Genomic DNA, 17,283 nt, shown 5'->3' with positions numbered 1-17,283 from the left:
CTACCAAAAAAAAAAAAAAAAAAAAAATTAAAAAATGGTAGCTCCCAAATCAACTCCTTCCTTTCCATTTCAACAGCTGACCTCTAGGTCAGGGTTCTGCCTTCACCATTGGTTAATCTCTGTGCCTATTTCCTATGCCAACCCACTTACACGTCACTGCCAGATCAATCTGCCCCAAAATGCTCTTTGGCATCCTTTCCTCAACACCCTTCAATGACTCCCTACTGCCCAACCAGATGCAGTCTAAACTCTTTAGCCAGAAATGGTTGATACATGTTAACCAAGCTTTCTCTTTACTAAGTTCCATCTCCACATTGAGATCATCAGAAAATTGCTTATCTAGACATTACTTGAGCTTCCCTCAGAATTATGACGTTTGGAAGACTCATAAGAAAAAGGGTTATGTACAGTTTTCTCCCCCTTCTATACTCATTTCCCAGATTATAATCTTTTCACTGCTTTAGTGGTTTTTTTTAAGTTTTTTTTCTCACAAACAAATGTAAATCCTTTTGGAAATGGACAGGTTGATAGAAAGCCAAACATTCCCCAAGTCTGAAGTTCAAATGTGTCTGTAACTGCTGTCTTGTCCAATAACTCTCTGCCCAGTCCAGCTTCTATGCCTTTGCTTGGGCTCTTCCCCCTGCCTGCAACAACTTTCCTTTTCTTTCTGGTTTAACGAAGCCCTTCCTGACTATGCTAGGCTTCAAGTATCTTTCTTCTCCCAAGAACATCTGTAGCCCTGGTTCAACAGGCCTTTAACAACACAGCAATTCACCTCATATGATAATTTTTTCTTTTAATGTACAGGATTACTTGCAACTCATAAGGTCTGGTGGTTCCTTAGTCACAATTCAACATGAAACAACTGGGCAGCTTTTCCTTAATAGTCCAGGGCAAGAGCAGTAGTGAGTGATTGTATGCTTTCCTTAGGTTGACCTTGATGTGAAATGAATTGCTGTCTCTAGAGAACCTGTATATGCCGGTTGAATGGGGCCCAGGTCCTCAACTCTTACAAATACCAGACTGTACTGAAGGGAAGAAGGCCCCAGTAGTTTATTCTCACCCAACCCGTTTGGATCCCGGTCCTCCCTCTCTCTCAGGGTTCAGGGAGTTCCTCGAGTTTTCTTGCTCCCGCCCAGGCAGGGGGGGCTCGTGTCCAGTTGAGGGTTCTCCCTCCACTGGGCGGGGGTCCGCGCTTGTATGGCCAGGGCGTGGACCGGCCCAGCCAGCTCGTCTGACAGCGCCGCGTGGACCAGCCGATGCCGTTGCAGGGGGCTCAGTCCCTCGAAGCGAGAGCTCACCAAGGCCACGCGGAAATGGGTTTCACTGCCTGGTGGGACCGCGTGGCCGCCGCTCTCATTACGTAGCTCCAGGACCTCGGGGTTCAGCGCCTGCTCCAACTTTCTGCGAATGGCGGCCTCGACGGGACCGATGGCCCCTGATCTGGCGCTGCCCCGGGACACACAGACGCGGCCAGCCATGGAGAACAGGCTTCCGACCAGCTGCCCACTCAACATCAGCTACGGCAGAGACAAGGACGGGAGCAGTGAGGGTCAGTGCCTCGCTCTTTGTGAGAGACCAGTCTCTCAACCACCCCAGCCCCCTCCCCCCGGCCAACGTCCACACTGGGAGCCCGCCTAGACGCGACAGTGAGACGCGAGGCACCGCCTCTTTCCCCTGTGTGACGTGCGGGAATCTGGTCTCCAGCCGCGAGCAGCTGAAGGGAGGCGGTGGATTAGAAAGAGCCCGCGCGCGAGGCACGTTCCTCACTAAGGGGATTCGCAAAGAATGAGCTGGAGGTTGCAGACTAGGGTATGTGCAACTCCGGGCTTTTGGTTGAGCCAACGTCCCTGTGTCCCCTCTGAACCCCAGGCTGGGCCCTTTCTACCTTGCACTCAGTCTTCTCTTCCGCAGCTCCCACTCAGGACCGGAACTCTTGACGTTCCTGGCGAAACGCAGACTTCGCGTCCTGAGGCACGCTGGGAAATGGAGTCCTCGCTACGCGACAGACCAGGCAGGCACCACGTGGTGCCCTGAGGGTTCACGGGAACTGTAGTCTCTACTTCGCCCGACTCGTGAGGTCGTGGGAGGCTCTGACCCTGAGGAATTGTAAAGAAAACGGGAACTTCTGTGCAATTGATATTGAGATTATTCGATTCATTTTATTGACAATACATCTTGTAGATCATCTAGCCCAACACCTTTATTTTACATACAAGAAAATGGAAGTCCGTTTCATTTATTGAATACATAATTATTGTGCGCCAGACCAGTCCTGGAGGCTTGGGAGGTAAGACAGGCCCTGTCCTCAGGCAGTTTACAGAACATTGGAGAAGATGGACCAATGAGCGGACAGTTGCAATACTGTGTGCTAAGGGCTGTGATGGGACTAACAGCAGGATGCTAAGGAGGCATGTCATCCAGACTTGGGGGAGAAGAGAAAACTTAAGGAAACAGTTTACAAGAGGCACAAAAATCCCTTTCTCAGCCCCTCCTAGTGCGGTAGCTGCACGCGCAAAGGCCAGGAGGAGAGAGAACTTTGGGGGAGTGGTTCCTTTGGGTGCAGTTAGATATGGTTGGAGCCCACGGAGCAGAGATGATGGTGATGGGAAGCTGAGTGAATGTATAGGCCTGTGGGGAGAAGGCCTCGTTAGGCAGTTTTATTTTTATCCTAGGAGCAGTAAGAAGCTAGGGAAGGTTTTCAGCGGGGATATAACAGGATGAGATTTTTCCAAGGTGATATATAACTCGTCAATTCAACCAGTATTTTATTTTGTATCCTAATATTTTATAGATTTCTCCATATATGTATTTCCCCAACTTTTAATTTTGAAAAATTTCAAATCTGCAGAAAAGTTGAATAGTACAAAACAGCATCCTCTACCTTTCACTGTTTTTTACATTTATATATTATATACTTATACATATATACTTTTATGTTTAAGTACTTTATACCTATATACTTTAAAAATGTATTTCTATACTTTTTTTGAAAATAAGTTGCAGATAGCATGACATTTCACCCTTAGGTACTCCAGTATGTATCTCCTAAGAACAAGGATATTCTCTTATATAACTACAATACCCTATCACACTCAAAAAATTTAACATAATGTCAATTGCAAGGTTAGTACAATGAGCACCCCATTTATTCTTCACCTATATTTACTGACATTTTACCAGATTTGCTTTTTAATCTCTCTTTGAATGTGTGTATATAATAAAAATATTGTTATCATTTTTGCTGAACCATTTGAGAGTTGCGAAAATCTTTACATTTCATTGCTATATACTTCAGCGTATATCTCCTAAGACAAGGATATTTTCCTACATAAGCGCAATACCATTACCACAACTTAGACGTTTAATATTTGTTCAATACTATTATTAATATATAGTTGACATTCAAATTTCCCCAGGTGTCTCATTAGTGCCTTTATAATTTTTTATTTTTCGAAAGCCAATCAAGCATCATGCATTGCATTTAGCCATCTTTAAATTTTTATTTTGCAAAGATCCCTGGCTGCAGTGTGGAGAACTGTAGAGGAGGTAAGAGTGCAAGCAGGGAGACCAGTTGGGAGGTTAGTGTAGCAGTCTAGGTGAGGGATGATGATGACTTGGACCACGCTGGTGGTCATGCAGGTGGAGATGGAAAGAAATTGTGGCTATAAGATATACATTGGGAGGGTAAAACCCACAGGATGTGGTAATGGGCTAGTTATGGGAGGGAAAGTATGAAGGATAACTATCAGGTTTGTGCATCTGGATGGATGGCATTTGTTCCCTAAGATACAGAATACTGGAAGAAGCACAGGTTTGGAAGGGTGGGGAAGGGAAAGACTAGGTGCCCAATTCTGTTTTGGACTTGAGTCTGAAGTGTCTTTATGATATCCAAGAAGAGATGTCATGTTGGATGTATGGTTCTATGTGTGTGTATTTTATTTTTAACTTTTTCTTAAGTGCTTTCAGAGTTATAGAAATACAAAAATAGTACAAATAATTCTTGTATACCCCTCACCCTGATACCCAGATTATCCAAATATTGACAAGTTATCATGTTTGCTTTCTTTTTATGTATCTAACTACACATATATAATTATTTTTCTGAATCATTTGAGAGTAAGTTTCAGAGATAAGTCCATTTACCTCTAACTACCTGTGATGGTTAATTTTATGTGTCAACTTGACTGGGCCACAGGGTGCCCATATATTTGGTCAAACATTATTCTGGGTGTTTCTGTGAGGGTGTTTTTAGACGACATTAACATTAAAATTGGTAGACTGAGTAAAGCAGATTGCCCTCCCTATTGTGGCTGGGTCTCATCCAATCAGTTGAAGGCCTGAATAGAACCAAAAAGGCTAACCCTCCTGGAAAAAGAGAGTTCTTTCCTGCCTGACTGCCTTTGAACTGGGACATTGGCTTCTTTCCTGCCTTCGGACTTGAACTGAAACACTGGCTCTTTCTGGGTCTCCAGCCTGTCAGCCTTTGACTGGAACTACAGCATTACTTCTCTTGGTTCTCAAGCCTTCAGACATGGACTGGAATTACACCATCAGCTCTCCTGTTATTTCCAGCTTGCTGACTCACCCTGAAGATCTCGGGACTTGTCAGCCTCCATTGTCATGTGAGCCAATTCCTTATAATAAATCTCTCTCTCTCTCACTTGTTTGCTCTTGCCCTCTCCATATATATCCTGTTGTTCTATTTCTCTGAAGAGCTCTAATATATATTTGCTAATATGTATTTAGTAAAAAAAAAAAAAAAAAAGACATTTTCTCGCATAGCCACAATGTAATTGTCAAATTCTTGAAATTAACATTGATACAGTAGTATAATCTACAGATCTTACTCAAAATTTGCCAATTGTCCCATAATGTCCTTTATATAAAATGAAAAAAAAAAAATTCTGGGCCAGGATCCAATCTAGGATCACATGCTATATTCAGTTGTTATGTCTCTTTGGTCTCCATTAATCTGTAATATTTCATTAGTCTTTTTGTCTTTCACGACTTTGACATTTTTGAGGAGTACAGACCATTTATTTTGTTAAATATCCCTCAACTTGGGTTTGTCGAATGTTTCACTCTGATTCAGATTTAGGATATACATTTTTGGCAGGAAAACTGCAGAAGTGATATTGAATCCTCTCACTGAAGCATATGGGGGCATATAATTCAATTTGTCTCATTGTTAATGATAATTCTGATTAATTAAGGTGGTATCTCTCAGTTTTCTCAATTGTAAAATTTTTCTTTTTCCCTTTGTAGTTGTAGGAGATACTTTGAGTCTATGTACTATTCTGTTTTTCATTAAGCTTTTGTCTACTAGTTTTAGCATCTGAGAAGCGCATGTGAAGCAAGAGTTGCTGAAGATGAAATGAGATCGTGGGCGGGGGGAAGGTGGGGAAGTGAGTGAGGGGAGTGAAATCACCTGGGAAAAAGAATAAAGTGAGAAAAGAATCAGATTTTCTATTAGAAGATCACTCTGGCTAGTGTATGAGGAATATATTAAGGGAATGGGAAGAGTGGAAGCAGGGAGAAGAGGAGAAAAGCCTTTGGCAGTAGTCTGGTGAAAGATAAGCTGAGTAAAGGCAGGAGACAGGCTAGAGAGAAGTAAATCAACTAGAGTGCTGTTAAAGAGATGGAATCTCTAAGAAGGACTTGTTTTTGGTGACGGCCTTGTAATTTGCTAATCCAGTGACAGTGGCGGGGAATGGTGGGAGGCTGTGGTCAGAGAAGGCCTTGCTGTGGAGGGGACATTTAAACAGAGATTTGAATGACTAGAGGAAACCAATCATGTGGAAAGAGAGATCTGGCCAGAGGCAATGTATTCACTGCATGTGTTATGCCAGGCTCACTGTTGGCATACTTGGGTGTTCGGTAAAATGTACCAGATGGATAGTGAGCTAGTATGTGAATAGAGAGGGCCGACATTATTATTCCTGTTGCAAAAATAAATGAAAGCTTTGTAAGTTGCAAGCTCCCTAGGGCAAGTTTAGTGTCCTTGTTTCTAATAAAAACATAGTCATGACAATATTTACTATTTAGTGAAGGTTTGTCATGGTCAGATTAAGAGTCTTAGTTAGAGGCTTTAAGCACTGAGACATTATGGTGGCCGCCTCAAACAAAACGAAAACTAATAAACACTAATCTGTAATGTGAGGAGTAAGATGCCCAACAAAGTATTCATCTTTTTCCTATGATATTACTTCATTATTTGTTCATTAAAAAATTAATTTGTCCCTACTGATGTATAATTTACACATAAGAAATGCACACTTTTTAAGTGTACAGCTTAATTTTACATGGGAATACACCATATCAAGACACAGAAAATTTCTAGCACCTTGGAAGGCTCCCAAGGAGGTCAATACCACCCTGCCACAGTTAATCATTATTCTAACCTCTAGCACCATAGATAAGTTTTGCCTGTTTTTGAACTTCTTATAAATAGAATCACATAGTATGAATACATTTGTGTTTGTCTTTTGCTCAACATTGTCTGTGAGATTCATCCGTGTGTGTGGCAGTAATTTTTTCATTTTCATTGTGTGGTATTGCAGTATATGAATATACTACATCCTTGTACGTGCTTTTTGTTGGATGTAAACATTCTTTTCTGTTTGGTGTATATCCAGGAGTGGTCATAGGATAAACTCAATATTTATTTCTGAAATGGCAAATTCGTTCAAATTTTTGAGATGCCCCTGCTTTGTTGGCGACAGGTACTATGCTAAATGTTTTACATTTATGAACTCTTTTAATTCTTGCAACAAGTCTATGAAGTAGCTACTGTTATTACTCTCGCTTTACCATTGAGGAAGCAGAGACCCTCAGAGGTTAGGTAAGTAATTTGCCTATGGTCACAGATCTGGTAAACAAACCCAGAGAGTCAGGCTGCAGAATTTGAGCTCTTAACCATTAAGCTATTCTGCCTCCTAATCCAGCATTTGGGCGTCTCAGGTTCCACCTCTGTACTAGGTTCTTTATATTTAATTCTCATTTATTCTAACAACTCTATTATGGTAGGGTATATGATTTTTATTTAATTGATGAGCTTCTGTTGTATTTTCTGTCACTCTGGCTACCACAGTCTACTGTTGATAGCTAGCTAGCATTTGGAGAGTGGTTTGTTGACCAAAGAGAAATATTTTAGAGAAGAAGATGCTAATTCTCTAAGAGTATAGTTTTATTTGTTTATGCAAAAAACATTTAATTACCCTACCAAGAGCCAGGTAGAAGGAATAAAGGACTCCTGATTTAAAGGTGAAGAAGACATGGTCTCTCCCTTGAAGTGGTCACAGAAAGGCAGTGAGACCAAGGTCAAAACACAGGGCAGAATGCTTAAATGCTATCAGCAGGATATGAACAAAGAGATGTGGGTACACTGAGGCTGTGTGTTTGACAGTAGGGAAGCTTCATGAAAGAGGAGGTGATATCTGGGTGGAAACTGGAAGGATGGGGAGGATTTTGCAGGTCCAGAGGAGGCTGAAAGCATTCTAGCCAAGGGCAACTTTATGTGCAATGGCAGGGAGCTGTGGAAAGGCCTTGCTCATCTTATGAATGATGTGCAGCTCAGTACGGAGGGGGCTGGGGGTGGAGTTGAGGAAAGGTGTAAGAAAAGGGGAAGGGAGAGGAGTATGGCTGGAATGATAGAATGGACCTAGAATGCCCTAAATGTTTGATTAACTAGATTGCCTGGTTAGGAACTGAGTTGCTTTTTTTTTTTTTTAATAGATTTATTTATTTATTTATTTATTTATTTATTTATTTATTTATTTATTTTTGGCTGCGTTGGCTCTTCGTTGCGGTGAGCGGGGGCTACTCTTTGTTGCAGTGCACGGGCTTCTCATTGTGTTGGCTTCCCTTTGTTGCTAAGCACGGGGTCTAGGTGCGTGGGCTTCAGTTGTTGTGGTTCACGGGCTCTAGAGCGCAGGCTCAGTAGTTGTGGCGCATGGTCTTAGTTGCTCCGTGGCATGTGGGATCTTCCCGGACCAGCGCTCAAACCCGTGTCCCCTGCACTGGCAGGTGGATTCTTAACCACTGCGCCACCAGGGAAGCCCAACTCAGTTGCTTTTGGTTAAAAATCCCAGAGGTGTTAAAGGAGATAAGATCCAGCCTGTTTGTGATGGTGTATGACATTTACAAATGGTCTGCTCTGTTATATATTTTAATAGCTCTGGTAAGAATGCTGGGAAGGGAGGTCTGGGGAGCAACAGATAATAATTGAGCCTGATAAAATTTGTAGGATATTGGCCTATCTGGACTTACCTAATAAGGTTTTATAGCTAGATGGAATTTAAAGTATTAAGTCTAATTCCATCCCTCTCTCATGCTCTCTCAGTCTCACTCTCTAACTCTCCTGCTCTCCAGCTCTCCCTCTCTCTGCAACAGAGGGAGGAAGCAAGGCTGGGTAAATTAAGTGACTTCATGAAACCCATAATCTAGTTAGTGAAGTAGTGTGCTTGGAGGGATGAAGAGCACAGTCTTTGAGTCAGGCAGACCTTGGTTCTAATCATGTCTTTGTAAGTGGCTGTGTGACCTTCAGCAAGTGCTTAAACGCCTCTGAGCCTTGGTTTCCTTATCTGTGAAGGAATTACAGTCGTCCTTCAGTATCCATGGGTTCTGAATCTGAGGATTCAACCAACCGTAGATGGAAAATATTCTAAAAAGAAATCCGGAAAGTCCCCAAAAAGCAAAACTTTAATTTGCCCTGCCCTAGCAACTATTTACATAGTTTTACATTGTATTTACAACTATTTACATAACATTTACATTGTATTAGGTATTAAAAGTAATCTAGAGACACTTCATCTGGGAGGATGTGCTTAGGTTATACGCAAATACTACACCATTTTATATAAGGGACTTGAACATCCTTGGATTTTAGTATCCACTGGGGGTCCTGGTACCGAGGTACGAGGTACGACTGTATGTCTACTTCATAGGTAGCCCCTAAACATAGGGCTTATCTCATAATAAAGGTTTAATATAATCTCTTTTCCCTTTACCCTTCCTAACAGCACAGGGTCACTGTGATAGAAGTAAAAAGGAGATCAGAGATCAAAGACAGCGGGAGGTCAGCTGGCCCCTCATGCAGGGCCTCGAAGGGTACCAGAGTTGTTGTGGGGTCCCTACTACTGTATTTTGTTCTGTGCTCTGTAGGGCTGAAAAGTTGACACTATTAGAACTTCCAGAGCTTCTTGGGGAGAGAGTTACACTAACAAAATACACAAGAAATTGATGAATAGGTCAGAATGCAAATTAATTAACTTCTAGTGATAGATATATCTTCCCATACTGGTTCTCCCCTTCTCAGTCTCATATTTTTATCCTAAAGTAGAATAATTGGAAAGTTGTTAATTGAGAGCAGAACCTGAGCTAAGAGGGTTGGATAGTCTTCAGAAACATTTCACCCAGACTATGAGAACAAGCTGATGCTTTCACCAAGTAACCTTCTGTAATAGCCTAAACCTTTGTGTCTAGCAGACACATACTCTTAGTGTTAGAGAAACACAACACATTCCTACTGTAATTGCCCCATTTAGATGGTATGTGGACCATATCTTTCTATTAACACGTGCATCTTCTGAAATGCTATAATCCGTTTGGCTAGAATTATCTTCAGTTGCATCCTACTATTGAGGAAACACTCCCATTACTTTTGACTGTACTTGGGTGCTTCACAAATCTATACCAGCATCTTACCAGGGGTAAGCTCTACAGATAGCTGATATTAACTAATTTTAACTTACAGAGTTCACCAGATTTCCTCCATTTTCTAGAGGCATCTCATTACAGACCTCTTTGTACTAGTCTCAATTATCTGTATACCCATTGCCTGATAGGTAGCATGTACTCAATAAATGTCAGTTGAACAAAGGTGAGGATAAAAGAGGAACACTAGAAAAGAGCTCAAGGAGAAAAATTTAAGTCTATTCTTTTCTCTATAGCATTCTACCTCCTGTCTTTGATAGGGACATACTGAAGGGACAAAGTAGGTAATTAAACAGTTAATCCCACTAGGGGATTGTAAGTAAAGAAGAAGGTATGCGAGACCACTCTAAGTTAATGATCACTCAATCAAGCAGGCCTGCGTAGCAACAAAACTATGCAACAGAAGCATGAGACGTGCCCCAAAACAATAAAACAATGGTGGCATGAGACCCACATCCTGCCCAGTGAGCTCAGTAAGCTGATTCCAAGGACATGCTTCTCTGCACACACTAAAAACAAAAAATAAAAGGAAAGGGTGACATTATACTGAAACCTGAGATGATTTACCATTTTTAGTAAATGAGCGCCTTTTTGCTCATTTCCATTGCACCATGACAGTCCCGACTTGACCAAGTAGGGACAAGAACCTCCCTCCCCCCCCCCACGTGGAGGAGGAGCTGATGCTGGAAGTTTGACGTCTACTCAAGAATGAGGAAGAAGGTGGTCTTTTCCCCCTCCCCACTTTTCCTTTGATTATAAAACTGTAGCCCACTAAGTTCTCGGAGCACGGCACCCTCTCACCCAGCCGCTTGGGAAGTCTCACAAGTGTCCCATTCTAATAAATCACTTATCTGTTACTTTGCCTCTCGCTGAATTCTTTCTGCGCTGAGACATAAAGAATTGAAGCTCCTCGGAGCCCCCAGACGCATTTCAGCGGTTTCAGCTTTATGGGATATTCAGGAAAGGGTGAAAATGGGGTGGGGATGTAGAACTCCCAGGGATGGGAAGCTGAGGAGAAAGAAATGGAACTTTCAGGAATGATTTCTATGTGGAGGATTACACAAAGGAGTCTCTAGGGGCTGTTGCTGAAGTCTAAGAGGCAAACAAGAGGATCACGGAGGAATAAGGCTGAAGTTAAAGAAGTAACACTTGATATGCTGTTGAGATGCAGGGAACAGTGGATTCTGGCTTAGGTACCTGGAAGATTGTTGGTGCCATTCAGGTAAAGAGAGCAAAGAGAGGAGGGTGGGGGGTGTTTGGATGAGTTTGCTTTTGGATAGGTCCGAGTTATTGGGACAAACAGGTTGAAGTATCCAGTCAGCAGTTACGTATATGGGTCTGAGCTTCTGAAACAAATCTGGGTGTTAGTTGAAAGCATGGAGTTGGGTAAGACTCTTCGGGAAGAGTGAAGAATGGAGGAGTGTGGGGGAGGGGCGAGTAGGGAGGCAGAGCTCAGCTGGACACCGGGATTTAAAGACCGGCAGAGGAATTTGGTGTTGCCAGAGTTGAGGGGTGGGGGTGGAGAGAAATAAAATAAAATAAATAAATAGGTTAAAAAAAAAAAAAGGGCAAAGAAACAGAAGCAGGATGAGGAAAGACGAAGGGCGACATTTTGAAAGCCAAGGGAAAGCCGCCTTCAGGTTCAAGGCCGTTTTGGACGCCGTCGGGAGGTAAAGAGGAGGATGACTAATTCTATGCTAGCCCTCAGGCAAACTGGAGTCCGAGGAGCAGTGGCGGGTGGCATGGGGCTAAGCCACGCCGCAGGCAACGAGTAAATTGAAAGGCGGAGGCCTTAGTAGTACTATAGTCTCTAAGGAAGTTTGGCTTTGACGAGCCAGAATGAGAGGGACTTGGAGAGTAATTTAGGGCTCAAGGGGGTAATCAGCTTCAGAATTCGGTACCCTTGAGTGGGAGTAACTCTGCATCTGCCGGAGGCTCTCTGCAGTCCTTTTGGGCCCTTCTTGGGATTTCCCTTGGTGGACAAAAACCTACCACTCTTAAGCTGGAAATAAATTGCCACTCGCTAAAAAACAAAACAGCGTGTTGTTTGAAAGCCTTCGCTTTAAAAATCCTGGCATGCAAATAAGGGGCTTTAATGTGGCTCACAGCGATTGGTAGGTACTTACCAAAGCCGTCATTTCCTCGTAGTACAAGATGCAAACGAAGAGTCTGCTTTCCGCTTTCCTATTGGCTGTTCGATCGGACTCAGCTTTTAGCCAATCAAGCCACTTCGCTTCACCCCTCCCGGTAGCTCTTATAAATTACATCAAATGGGTTATCCTCGCCACATCCTTCTCTTTGAAAAAGAAGCTGTAACTGCATTTTTAGCCGTAATGTCAGGACGCGGAAAACAGGGAGGCAAAGCTCGGGCCAAGGCCAAGTCACGCTCATCCCGTGCTGGCCTTCAGTTCCCCGTGGGGCGAGTGCACCGCCTGCTGCGCAAAGGCAACTACGCCGAGCGAGTGGGGGCCGGCGCGCCAGTGTACTTGGCGGCCGTGCTGGAGTACCTGACCGCGGAAATCCTGGAGCTGGCCGGCAACGCGGCCCGAGACAATAAGAAGACACGCATTATCCCTCGCCATTTGCAACTAGCCGTGAGAAATGATGAAGAGCTCAACAAGTTACTCGGGGGTGTCACAATTGCCCAGGGCGGCGTCTTGCCCAATATCCAGGCAGTCTTGTTGCCCAAGAAAACGGAGAGTCACAAGCCTGGCAAGAATAAGTAATTAGGAGGCTTGACACCAACCCCATTCACCCCAAAGGCTCTTTTAAGAGCCACCAAAGTGTCAAATGAAGGGCTGATCACGAAACAAAGCATTAGCTCTTTTTTTGAAAACTTGGGTGGCTCTAAAAAGAGCCTTTGGTCTTTGGTTTACTTTGTCTGGATTTATTTGCTTTTGGCTTTGTGGCTTTCGGTTTTCTTTGGTAATAGAACGGCCTGGATGTTGGGCAAAACGCCGCCCTGGGCGATGGTGACTTTGCCCAACAGCTTGTTCAGTTCCTCGTCGTTGCGGATGGCCAGCTGCAGGTGACGAGGAATGATCCGCGTCTTCTTGTTGTCTCGGGCCGCGTTGCCCGCTAGCTCCAGAATTTCGGCGGTCAGATACTCGAGGACTGCCGCCATGTAGACAGGCGCGCCGGCCCCCACCCGCTCGGCGTAGTTGCCTTTGCGCAGCAGGCGGTGCACTCGCCCCACCGGGAACTGCAGGCCAGCGCGGGACGAGCGCGACTTGGCCTTAGCACGGGTCTTGCCTCCTTGCTTTCCGCGGCCAGACATAATTGAAAATAACGCTATAAGGCCTAGAACTCAGATTCTCGCAACAAACAGGATTGAAAGATCAGCAATTGGAAAGCCTTTATAAGCTTTCCTAGGGGTGGGGTCAGGAACGAATTTTTCATTGGTCCTAAATTGGCTCCAGAAATGGCCAATAAGGTCAAGAGTCGGTGTTGTTACGTAGCTATTACTGATAACGCAAGGTCTCTACATGGCCCAATGGAAACGTAAGACTTTTGGAGCCTTAATTTGCATACGGTGGTTATAAAAGGATCAGGCCCGCCCATTCTCTTACTACTTTTCTTCGCTAACGGGTGTTGTTTTCTACGATGCCTGAGCCGGCAAAATCCGCTCCCGCGCCCAAGAAGGGCTCGAAGAAAGCTGTCACCAAAGCTCAGAAAAAAGACGGCAAAAAGCGCAAGCGCAGTCGCAAGGAGAGTTATTCCATTTACGTGTACAAAGTGCTGAAACAGGTGCACCCGGATACCGGCATCTCGTCCAAGGCCATGGGCATCATGAACTCGTTCGTCAACGACATCTTCGAGCGCATCGCGGGCGAAGCGTCGCGCCTGGCGCATTACAACAAGCGCTCGACCATCACGTCCCGGGAGATCCAGACGGCCGTGCGCCTGCTGCTGCCCGGCGAGCTGGCCAAGCACGCCGTGTCCGAGGGCACCAAGGCGGTCACCAAGTACACCAGCTCCAAGTGAGTCCCTGCCGGGACGCGGCGCTCGCACAAGTCGCTGAGCCGCTTGACTTTCCAAAGGCTCTTTTCAGAGCCACCCACCTAATCACCAGAAAAGAGCTTTGCTCACTTGTTTGCCCTCAGTCTCTTCTCACAAAGTAAGTTGCGTTAGTTGGTTAAAAGTAATGGCAAATGGCACACGAAGCTTTTTAGGCCCTTATGACTTGAGGTTCCTGGCGCGTGACTGGCTTTGCTTTTGAATCTAGGCCGAGTCTTAACTCCTCACTGTGCTGCTTAGATTTCCTATGAGTCAGTTCTAAATTAGGACACTGAGACTCTGCTCCTTCCCATCCTCTCCTCGTAGACTGTTGTGTTCTGGTGGCTCTGTTGGGTACGTTTCATCGGTGTTCTAAAACGAAGTGAGTGATTTCGGCCATCCTTATTTAAGGAAGGACCCCAGAACATAAGTAAGCCCGGGTCCTGCGAACACTGCATCACAGCCCTGAAGAATTCTCCCGAGAGTTTGGCAGCTGCTTGGGTGCCCAGTCACCAGTTATGCCCTGCGACGTGACCTGTGGATACCAGTAGTTCGGGGTATTTAGGACGGAACCTGCGCTGCCTGGTCTCAGCTTTTCCCTGATTGGACGACATGAATATTCAAAATCTCGCGCCGCTCCAGAATTCATAGATTCTGGTTTCCACCGCTCACTTTGGTGCTTTGAAATCCCTGTTATTTTTTGGTTTGTGGATCATTTTTGCATTTAATTCTCTTACCTTGGAATGTTTCGGTCTCAAGTAACTGTAAGGCACTAGTCATTTTAGTCTGGGCTCAAACGTCACCTCTCAGAAACCTTCCCAAGTCATCCACTCAGGAGTTTGTGCCTCTCGTTCCTGCCTGTCCTGGTCCCTCACTCTATTTTATCTTCCTCCTAGCAGCGGTCAGAAATTGTCTTGTTCGTTTATATTCTTGTTTACGGTCTTTCTCCTCAAGCCCTTAACAGAAACTTTGCTGGTCTGGTTTTCCTCTATATCGTCAGTGCCAACCAGTACTGGGCACACAGTGGACACTTCAATACTTATTGAATTAATATTTGTTGAATTAATTTTTCTCTCCCACTCCTTTTTTAAATCGCTTCCGTGGATGGATGGGTGCGGTTCATTTTCATTAGATGTATGTGAAGACGTGATGAAAATGGAAATGTTTTTGGAGCTCCTTCCCCAAGTCTGTCCGTGGTCACCTCAGGGCAACAGCTGGGAGGAGGACTGTGTTAAGAGTTTTTTCTTTTTTTTTTTTTTTTTGCGCTAAGGGGGAGGTGGCAGTTTTGTCCTTCCTTTATGCTTCTCAGTTTGGCCTAATCTCTTGGATTTTCATTAAATTCAGAACATTGGTCACTGGAAATTATTTTCCTTTCTCTATTTATGACATCCTCCTTCCATCCTGATCCTTTGTTCCTCACGGAGATGAGCTTTTAATTTATGTTCACCATCTCATTTGCTTTTCAGGAGACCCTGTACGATAGACAAGATTAATATCCCTTTAAAAACGAGATTGAGAGAAGCAAAGTGATTGGTCCACTGGTCATGCGGCTAACCTTGTCCACCTTTGTATCCTCAGATGCGAGGACAATTGTATTTTAGTTTTACTTCATGTAATTACAGAATGTTGAATTTTTCTGTACAAGCCTTGATTTTGCTGATAAAGACACTGATGGTCTGATGAGTTATTCAACTCTGCTTTTGGATAAGGGGTCCTGGAGTTAATTGCAGGGGTTTCATGAATCCAAATGGACTCCAGACATTATCAGAGACTGAATAAATCTTATGTTTCTTACATGTGTGTTTTCAGATGTGTGTAGATGCTATTTGTTATTAATAAAGTTACCAGTTAATTTAAAAGCTTGGCTGGATTATTGTATCTGCAATATAGTTTTTAACTAAATGAAACGAACAGATACAACCACTACTGGGTCTGTGGAAAAGCTGAGTGCCTCTGACTTGGAAGATGAATATTTATAAACCATCAACCAAACTTACTTCTACTCCAGAAGTGTACTGGAGCTGAAATAGCCTGTTATGAGGACACTGTTAATGCCCAGTAATTGAAAAATACATGACCACAAAACCAAACAAAAATCACCACAAAGAAGAAGCACTATAAACAAGATAGAAAAAATAAAGTCCTTAAGAAAGTTTAGATAACACCTGCAGTACTTACTGTATGCCAGACGATGTTCTAGGTCTTTTACACATATTGACTCATTTAATCCTCACAAGAACCTTATGAAATAGTTACCATTATTATGTCCCATTTTACAGATGAGGAAACTGAGGCACAGAAAGGCTTCTCAGTAACTCTCCAGAGAATAAACTCTTAGTTCAATTTTTAACGGACTTGAGAAAGTAAGATCCCTCTCCGAAAACCTGGATTTTTGGGGAAATATTTATGCTTTAAAATTAAAATAAAAAGAAACACCGCCTGCTTTATTTTCAGCATGCACCCTGGATATAAGTCTATGGTGGTGGTGGTGGTGGCTGAAAGTCTTGGGTGGGGTGCTCTCATTCTCCATTCCAGAGACCATAGTTCAGCTCAGTTTAACTTGTCCCCATAGTTGCAGGGCTCACCAGCTGAAATACTTTTACTAATGTGAGAGAGCTTTGGTTACTGATAGTGGGCTCCTCCTGGGCATGGTGTTTACTAGGAAGGAAGTTACAGAGTGAGAAAGGGGAAGGAGGTGTTAGAGTTTGGTATTTTAACTCTGGAGGGGAGGTGATTAGTGATAGTGAGACTTATCCTCCTAAAGAACCTCTTTGATCTTTCTCCTTCTCAAACATCTGTATACATTTGCTTAAGTTGGAGTTAATAACAATACTTGTTATAATAATAATTGCTTCTACTTATTGAGCACATAAATATTTACCTTGTCCTCTGCTAAGTGGTTTACAAGCATTGCCTCATTTAATCTTCACAGCCACCACTTAAGATGGGTTCCATCCTTATTTTATAGGTAAAGGAGATTGAATTTCAGAAAAGTTAAATAACTTGTCCAGGGTTGTTTAGGAAGTAAATGGTGGAACTACAACCCAATGCACACTTTTAAAAAGCTTGATATTCAAGGCCCTCCATAATCTGCCTCTTCCTTCTTCCACAGCTCTATCTCCTACTGCTATACAGGTTTTCTGCTCTAGTTAACATGGTCCAGTCACATTCCCCTAAACCCGTTTGCTCTTTCTCAGGGCTAGACTGGACTGCCCCTTCTTTCTGGCTTGGCCAGAGCTTTCTTTCAAGCCAAGGCCATAATCTTCCACCTCAAATGACACCTCTCAACTAATTTCTCTACCACCCTCATCTCTTCTTTGAACAAACAAACAAACAAAAACAAAAAAAACTTTACTGAGGTATAATTGGCATACAATAAACTGTACATGTTTAAAGTATGCTTTAAGTTTAGACATACATATATACCTATGAGAACATGAGTACAATCAAAATAATGGACATATCCATCCATCCCCCCCCCCCAAAATAAAGGTTTCCTAGTGCCCCTTTATAATTCTTCCCCCCTGCTCCCTTCACCAATGTCCTCCTTTGGCCCCATCCCTGCCCTCA

General features: G+C 43.5%; 4 protein-coding genes across 4 annotated transcripts; 2 read left to right on the top strand and 2 right to left on the bottom strand.

Annotated features, from left to right (window-relative positions):
* Positions 1–779: 779 nt before the first annotated feature.
* On the bottom strand, positions 780–2,007 carry BOLA1 (bolA family member 1). Its single transcript, XM_068540681.1, has 2 exons — positions 1,889–2,007; positions 780–1,520 (listed from the first exon to the last, which is right to left on the bottom strand). The coding sequence occupies exon 2, from the start codon at positions 1,515–1,517 to the stop codon at positions 1,104–1,106; it is 414 nt and encodes a 137-aa protein (XP_068396782.1). The 5' UTR covers positions 1,518–1,520; positions 1,889–2,007; the 3' UTR covers positions 780–1,103.
* Positions 2,008–12,050: 10,043 nt separating this feature from the next.
* On the top strand, positions 12,051–12,499 carry LOC137762597 (histone H2A type 2-B). The gene has a single exon (XM_068540683.1). The coding sequence runs from the start codon at positions 12,051–12,053 to the stop codon at positions 12,441–12,443; it is 393 nt and encodes a 130-aa protein (XP_068396784.1). The 3' UTR covers positions 12,444–12,499.
* Positions 12,230–12,994, bottom strand: LOC137762598 (histone H2A type 2-C). Its single transcript, XM_068540684.1, has one exon. It carries the CDS (start codon positions 12,992–12,994, stop codon positions 12,605–12,607), a length of 390 nt encoding a protein of 129 aa, XP_068396785.1. The 3' UTR covers positions 12,230–12,604.
* A 301-nt stretch (positions 12,995–13,295) lies between these two features.
* Positions 13,296–15,572, top strand: H2BC21 (H2B clustered histone 21). Its single transcript, XM_068540680.1, has one exon. The coding sequence runs from the start codon at positions 13,321–13,323 to the stop codon at positions 13,699–13,701; it is 381 nt and encodes a 126-aa protein (XP_068396781.1). The 5' UTR covers positions 13,296–13,320; the 3' UTR covers positions 13,702–15,572.
* The last annotated feature ends 1,711 nt before the right edge of the window (positions 15,573–17,283 follow it).

The sequence above is a fragment of the Eschrichtius robustus genome, chromosome 3 (genome assembly GCF_028021215.1).
Source record: "Eschrichtius robustus isolate mEscRob2 chromosome 3, mEscRob2.pri, whole genome shotgun sequence".
NCBI classification, from domain to species: domain Eukaryota; kingdom Metazoa; phylum Chordata; class Mammalia; order Artiodactyla; family Eschrichtiidae; genus Eschrichtius; species Eschrichtius robustus.
The sequence above is the reverse complement of the archived record's forward strand: the minus strand, read 5'-3'. Positions and strand labels throughout refer to the sequence as shown.

Excerpts from the sequence above, each read along its gene's own strand:
- BOLA1 (XM_068540681.1), bottom strand. The coding sequence starts at position 1,517 with ATGTTGAGTGGGCAGCTGGTCGGAAGCCTGTTCTCCATGGCTGGCCGC.
- H2BC21 (XM_068540680.1), top strand. The coding sequence starts at position 13,321 with ATGCCTGAGCCGGCAAAATCCGCTCCCGCGCCCAAGAAGGGCTCGAAG.
- LOC137762597 (XM_068540683.1), top strand. The coding sequence starts at position 12,051 with ATGTCAGGACGCGGAAAACAGGGAGGCAAAGCTCGGGCCAAGGCCAAG.
- LOC137762598 (XM_068540684.1), bottom strand. The coding sequence starts at position 12,994 with ATGTCTGGCCGCGGAAAGCAAGGAGGCAAGACCCGTGCTAAGGCCAAG.